At 40.8% G+C, this 6,915-nt stretch overlaps 1 protein-coding gene across 1 annotated transcript; it reads left to right on the top strand.

Moving 5' to 3' along the window:
* The first annotated feature begins 1,609 nt into the window (after nucleotides 1-1,609).
* Nucleotides 1,610-6,465, top strand: LOC139714819 (uncharacterized). Its single transcript, XM_071626476.1, has 2 exons — nucleotides 1,610-3,814; nucleotides 6,334-6,465. Exons 1-2 carry the CDS (start codon nucleotides 1,610-1,612, stop codon nucleotides 6,463-6,465), a joined length of 2,337 nt encoding a protein of 778 aa, XP_071482577.1.
* Nucleotides 6,466-6,915: the final 450 nt, after the last annotated feature.

Raw genomic sequence — 6,915 nt, 5'->3', positions numbered from 1 at the left:
CTAACTAGGCCGGGCTATTTAGGTAGTTGATAGAGCTGGGGGGGCCTACCAGGCCCCCCCCCCCCCCCTCCAGATCTCGACCGGGCGATCGCGATGAAAATTGGCACACACATTGCCTATGATGTAATCTAAAATGCCTTGAAGTTCATTTTTTGTTAAATTATCATTTATGCTAAATTATGCTAATTTATGCATGATAATGCATAAAAATCAGACTATTTTGTATAAATCACAAAATAAAGCTCAAAACAGGCACATTTTTTGTGTAAGTATTCTTTTGAGTGTCCTTAGCAAATGTAATTAAAAAAAATTGTGATATCACAAAAAATTCTTAAGTATTTTATTGTTTTTGAATTTCTTATGTATTTCCATGTTTTTATGCCTCCGCCACAAAGTGGTGCTGGAGGCATTATGTTTTCGGGTTGTCCGTCCGTCCGTCCTTCCGTCCGTCCGTCCGTAATGAATTTTGTGGCAGGCGTAACTAAAAAACCTTTTGAGGTATCGTAATGAAACTTGGCATGTATGTGTATTAGGGGGTGAAGTTGTGCCTATCAACTTTTGGGGGGAACATGCTCAAGGTCAAAGGTCAAAAGGTCAAGGTCAAATACGTAAAATTTAACTATTTCCTCCATATCTATGCATTGCCTAAAGATATTTTCTTGAAACTTAGTGTATGCATGTATTACCCAATTAAGATTCTCTGGTGAAAGTTTGGGGTCATGAGGTCAAAGTTCAAAGGTCAAAAGGTCAAGTAGAAATATTAAAATTTCACTTTTTTCTCTGTACCTTGGAAATTGTTCAAGATATCTTCATGGAACATAGTATTATACATGTACTGGCTGGCAGTGATTATCTAGAGAATTTAGGGTTCATGGGGTCAAAGGTCAGGGGTCAAACGTCTAGGGCAACACTTCAAAATTTTACTATTTCCCGCATATATATGCAATGCCAGCAGGATTATTTTTTTTACTCTTGGTGTATGCATGTATAACCCAATAGAGATTCTCTGTTGAGAATGTGCTGAACTAACTGTTTCTTCCTTATCTAGGAAATGGTTCAAGTTATTTTGAAACTTACTACATATTTTTGCATGTTCTGCCTAACAGTGATTATCTTGATATGATTTCTAGGGTCAAAGGCCAGATGAAAATGGCAACAATTTACTATTCAATACAGAAAGTACACTTTTTCTCCATACCAAAAAATTACTCAGTGCATGAACTTATGAGTGGATCAAAGTCAAGTTAAAGATTTTAAATCTCCAAATACATGCTCTCCTATCCATCCAATTAAACCTAGGTCAAGGAAGGTGAACATTCAACACATTTGTGACAAACTTGTCATTTTAATATTTTGCCAATTTTGTGAAAATGTAATCACACGTTGTCCACATGTACTATGGACCTATTAAGAGAACCACGCATTATGGCGGAGGCATACCAGTCGCCATAGCGACATTTCTAGTTTCGACTTTATGTTTTTCATTGTTTTTTCGATGAAATTTGTCCACGACATCGCTCCGAGCAAGAAAATATGTTATTCATTGATTTTAATCAATAAAACCCCAAAATAATCATGCTTTTATGAAATTTATGAACTGGTCTGGAATATGAAGAAGCAGAGTGTAGAAATATGTGGGATCCAGGAGCACAGACAGGTGCATGAGACAGACAGGATAGATGACATCAACTGCTATAAAGTTGGTCAGGGGTATGAACTCTACACGGCATCAGCATGGAGGAATACAATGCAAGCGGCAATAGGAGGAGTTGGTATTGTTATCGGCAAGATAGCTCAAAGGGCTCTTATTGGTGTAGATCGTATTTCAGACAGGCTGATTAAAGCAACCTTCCAGGGAAATCCTGCATTAACTGTAATTGTTGCATATGCACCATGTGAATATGCAGCTAGCACTGACAAAACTGACTTCGATGACAATCTTCGTCAAGCAATTGAAGCTGTTCCTCGCCATCACTTCTTGGTGGTGCTTGGCGATCTCAACGCACGACTCGGTCCAGATGATGTCCTGTTCACATGCAATGACCAGACGAATGACAATGGCAGACGACTGCTTGATGTGATGGAAGAGTATCAGTTATTGGCCACAAACACGCTCTTTCAGAAACGAAAGGGAAAACTATGGACATGGATGTCACCAAACAAGACCACCCATCAGTTAGATTATATTCTGACACGTAAGAAGTGGCGTAAAAGCATCGTTAACAGTGAAGCATATGGGTCCTTTTCCTCTCTCGGATCTGATCACAGGGTGGTGACTGCAACAATAAGACTTAGTCTTAGAGCGCCGAAAAAGCAGAAAGTGAAAAGAGTGAAATATGCTTGGGAGGATCTAACAACCGACCGTCAATTACAGGAGCAATACGCAGTGGAAATAAGAAACAGATTTCATGTACTCCAGGAGGAGAATGAGTCTGCCACAGAAACGTACCAACGCTTTATTAATGCAAATCAACAAGCAGCAGAAACATGTCTCAAGCAGATCAAAAAGGCTCGGAGGGAGGAGCAAAGCTTAAACCCTAAAGTTACTGTTGCCAGGAAGAAGACGAAAGCTGCATATAGGGCGTTCATCGCAGACAAGGGTGTAGATGGCAAGAGCAGAGAAGAATATGCAAGGACAAGGGAAAACTTGTACAGAACATATATTGCAATTCTGGATCAGGAAAAATTGCGTAGGCAAATAGCTGAAGTAGAGCAAGCACATGAAAATAGAAAATATGGACTGAGCTGGAAGCTCATCAATGACATCTCCGGACGAAAGGCATCTCAGTCTGTCAGGATTCGAGGTGAAAGTGCAGAAAAGAGAGTTGCGACCTGGTACTCAAACTTCAAGAACCTCTTGGGCAACCCTCCTGAGCTTCTAGAAAGTAACGAACCAATAACACCTATTTTTAGTGACCTTCCCATACCAGATGGTCCGTTTACGATGAGTGAGTACACGAAGGCTAAAGCAGAAATGAAGAACAACAAAAGCAGTGGGGAGGATGGGGTAGCCCCTGAAGTTCTGAAATATGTTCCTGTGGATGATATTATCTTAGAATTTATCAACCGCTCATATAATGAGGATGGGGACCAGCCGGAACAGTGGTCTACACTTAACATCATCCCAGTACCAAAGTCAGGGGATCTCTCCCAGACTGACAACTACCGTGGGATTTGTCTGAGCTCAGTAGTATCCAAAACATATAACAGAATGATCTTGAACCGCATCAGACCCTACATTGATCCACTGCTTAGGGACTCCCAGAATGGCTTCCGACAGGAACGATCGACTGTAGGACAGATCCTAGCACTTAGAAGAATACTTGAAGGAGTGAGAGATAGGAGCCTCCCTGCAGTGATCACATTTATCGATTTCAAGAAGGCCTTTGACAGCATCCATCGGGGGAAGCTCCTAGAGATTCTCAACGCTTATGGCATTCCTGAGAAACTAGTTCGTGCGATTGATGTCATTTACTCCAAGACGCATGCAAAGGTGTGCTCGCCTGATGGAGAGACAGAGTATTTTGAAATACTGGCTGGGGTACTTCAAGGAGACACATTGGCACCCTTTCTGTTTATCGTAGCCCTTGACTATGCTTTGAGGCTTGCCATCAATGGCAAGGAGGAGGAGCTTGGATTTACATTGGTGCCCCGTCAAAGCCGTCGTGTTCCGCCCGTAATGGTCACTGACCTTGATTTTGCTGACGATATTGCCTTAATATCAGATACAACTGAAAAGGCAAGGGAGCTGCTATTTGCAGTGGAAAAGGAGTGCAAGAAGATTGGTCTACGGCTCAATGCAAAGAAGACAAAGGTGATGGCAATTTAATATCGACGATACCACTATTACAACCTTAGACGGCGCAGTACTCGATGTGAAGAACGACTTCAAGTATCTGGGCTCCTGGATTGCCTCGACAGAACAAGACATCAGGATCAGACGTGGCCACGCATGGAATGCTTTGCACAGTATGAGGAAAGTGTGGAAATCTCAGCTTAGCGACGACATAAAACGGCGACTTTTTGTCACAACAGTTGAGTCTGTATTACTGTATGGAGCAGAGACGTGGACACTTACAGCCAGACAAGAGAAAGCATTGGACGGAGTGTACACACGCATGCTCAGGATAGCCCTTAATGTGTCATGGAGTGACTACGTTAGAAATGATGACTTGTATGGTACATTGCCAAAGGTGTCTGACAAAGTGCGTGAGAGAAGGATGCGATTAGCGGGACACTGTGTGCGACACCCTGAGCTATCTGCGAATTCCCTCGTACTCTGGGAACCTAAACAGGGAACTGCAAAACGAGGGAGACGTAAGGCCACTTTAATCAGTGTCCTGAAGAAGGATGCAGGCCTTGAAAGCATTAATGACCTACGGACAGTCATGTTAAATAGAGAGGTTTGGAGGCGCAACTTTGTTTTGGAACCCGAGTTGGCATCGGCTGAAGCAAGTACATATTATAGCAAGTACATGCCCTCGAATAAGTAGTAGTAGTTTATGAAATTTGCCTGTAAGCACAGTTTGCATTGTAATTGTACACGAATTCACGTTTTTGAGCAATTTTTGGTCTGACATGCATGTACATATTTATGCCTAACTTCGGAACCGCGCGCCCAGGCATCGCAGATTTGATGTCAAAAGATGCGGGAGACTCGAAAGAAAAAAGTAATGAAACGTCGCGGCAATAGCTTTTTGCAATTGGGATACATCACACGGAACGTCGAGGGGGGGGGGCCTCTGAGGCCCCTCTCCCGGCCTAGTTAGGGTTAAATTGAAAGGTAGTTCTTGAGGTTATTTTTGAAAGTATCAATGGAAGGTGCATGTCGAAGAGATATTGGAAGGCTGTTCCAGAGTTTTGGGCCCATGTATGAGAAAGCAAGATCCCCCTAACTATGCTTGAATTTTTGTGAGTTCAATGAACAGAGATTTTGTGGTCTTTGGTGTAGGTGAAGAGTGTTTTAAAGGTAGTGAGAAAAATAGTAATATCTCCTTATCTTTTAGGTTTTATTGCAAAATTGTTATATGTTACACATATGCATAAAATGTGTTTACCCTAAACATTTTATAAACCACTCCTCCAATGATAGACAGTTACCTGTAAAGGAAACCAAAACCCAAAAAGATATTGGATTGAGTGAAAGCAGCAACATTAGTAGAATACATCCGTGAAAGTTTGAGGAAAATTTGACAATCGATGCAAACATTATGAATTTTTAAAGTTTGGTGCTGGAACCGTTGGATGAGAAGACTACTAGAGGTTATGATGTACAATGTGTGGACAACAGTATACAAAAAATATAAAGGGAATCCCACAAAAATTCACTTCCCAGCCTTTGTTTATTTTGCCATTGCTCTTAAAAATGCAGGGTAACCCTATGTTTTTATTGCATATTCCAAAAGCATATGAAATGTTGATAACATTTCAAGTACGGTATCAGTATTTCATTGATAAGAGCATGATGTCATCATATTGTCATCTGAAATCAAAAAAGTAGAATTAAATTTCTTAATGTAATGTTTGTGGCATTCATTTGCGTATCTCTGTTATTTTTGCTCAATTTTCCTTCAGATTCAAATATGTTGTACTTTGGATTATTGTCTTTTGAGTCAGCATCATGATTGTTTTTCAATTTATCATCATTTTAAAAATTGTTAATGAATGCAAAGTATCAAAATTTGCAGAGTTTACGTGTTATGATTATGGGAGGTGATTTTTTTTTCCCATTCATACATTGACTTGACAACGTTCTGGAAGCTGTATATCATTTGATTTTGCTTTATTTCCTCTGAAAATTAAATATGTCATAGCTGAGACAACATATTTTCATAATTGTGTATTTGAGTATTGATCAGATGCCCTTATCATGGTGAAAATTTCTATTTCAAAGTAAATTTGTGAATGGAATCAAGACGAAGAATTTTCATATTCCTGTACCCTACATGTATTTAAGCTTATGTTTCACAGCACTGAGTGGGAATGTGTGGCTCATGTGGTTAGCACACTGCGTGCTGTTTATGATACTATACCAGAGGACCCAGGGACGAATCCCACAGGGCACTATTACTGTAAAAGTGGAAATTTTCGCGGTGTTGAAATTTTCGCGCATTTCGCGCAACCAGAAACTAGTGCAAAAATAAAAGCATGCGAATATTTTTGCCTGCCATACGTTCCTGTGCATGATGTCTTGATTCCGCGGAAGTAAAAACACGCAAAACCCTTCTGACCCGGCTAAGCACGAAAAATTAGTCACACGAAAATATCCACTTTTACAGTATTTCATTTTTTTCTTTTTTTTTGTACTCTTTTTCTCTTTTTTTTTTCTTGCAGTTCAGCTTCACTCCAATGTCATTTATTGTATCCCCTGAACAGAGTTCAGAGGATACTATGGATTTGGCCTCGTCGCGCCACGTCTGCCGCTGCGTCTGCCGCCGCCGCGTCCGCCGCCGCCGCCGCTGCTGAGATTTCCTTGTGAGCCCTCTACCAGCTGTGTTTCTTTTCCGATCATCTTCAAATTCGGCATGAAGGTGTATTATGGTTAGACGAAGACATCTATTGTTTTTGGTGATGGCGCCCTCGCTTGTTCCGTCTTTATACATGAAAAGGTAAATTCAATAGGGTCTGCTTTTGAGCGCTCTACTGGCTGCAGTTCTTCTTCGATCATATTCAAATTTGGCATGAAGGTGTATTATGGTAAGATGAAGAGGCCTATTGTTTTTGGTGATGGTGCCCTCGCTTGTTCCGTCTTTATACATGAAAAGGTAAATTCAATAGGGTCTGCTTTTGAGCACTCTACTGGCTGCAGTTCTTTTTCGATCATATTCAAATTTGGCATGAAGGTGTGTTATGATAAGACAAAAATGCCTATGGTTTTTGGTGATGGCACCCTTCCTTGTTCCATCTTTATACATG

The sequence above is a fragment of the Diadema antillarum genome, unplaced genomic scaffold (assembly GCF_040938485.1).
Source record: "Diadema antillarum isolate AM-2024a unplaced genomic scaffold, OU_Dant_1.0 seq00002453_RagTag, whole genome shotgun sequence".
Classification (NCBI taxonomy): Eukaryota; Metazoa; Echinodermata; class Echinoidea; order Diadematoida; family Diadematidae; genus Diadema; species Diadema antillarum.
This window is presented reverse-complemented; position numbering and strand designations above follow the sequence as displayed.

What these genes read in the sequence shown, in the direction of transcription:
- LOC139714819 (XM_071626476.1), top strand. Translation starts at nt 1,610, where the DNA reads ATGAAGAAGCAGAGTGTAGAAATATGTGGGATCCAGGAGCACAGACAG. An exon ending in TCAATGCAAAGAAGACAAAG is followed by an intron (nt 3,815 to 6,333) that starts GTGATGGCAATT and finishes TTTTTCTTGCAG; the next exon opens with TTCAGCTTCACTCCAATGTC.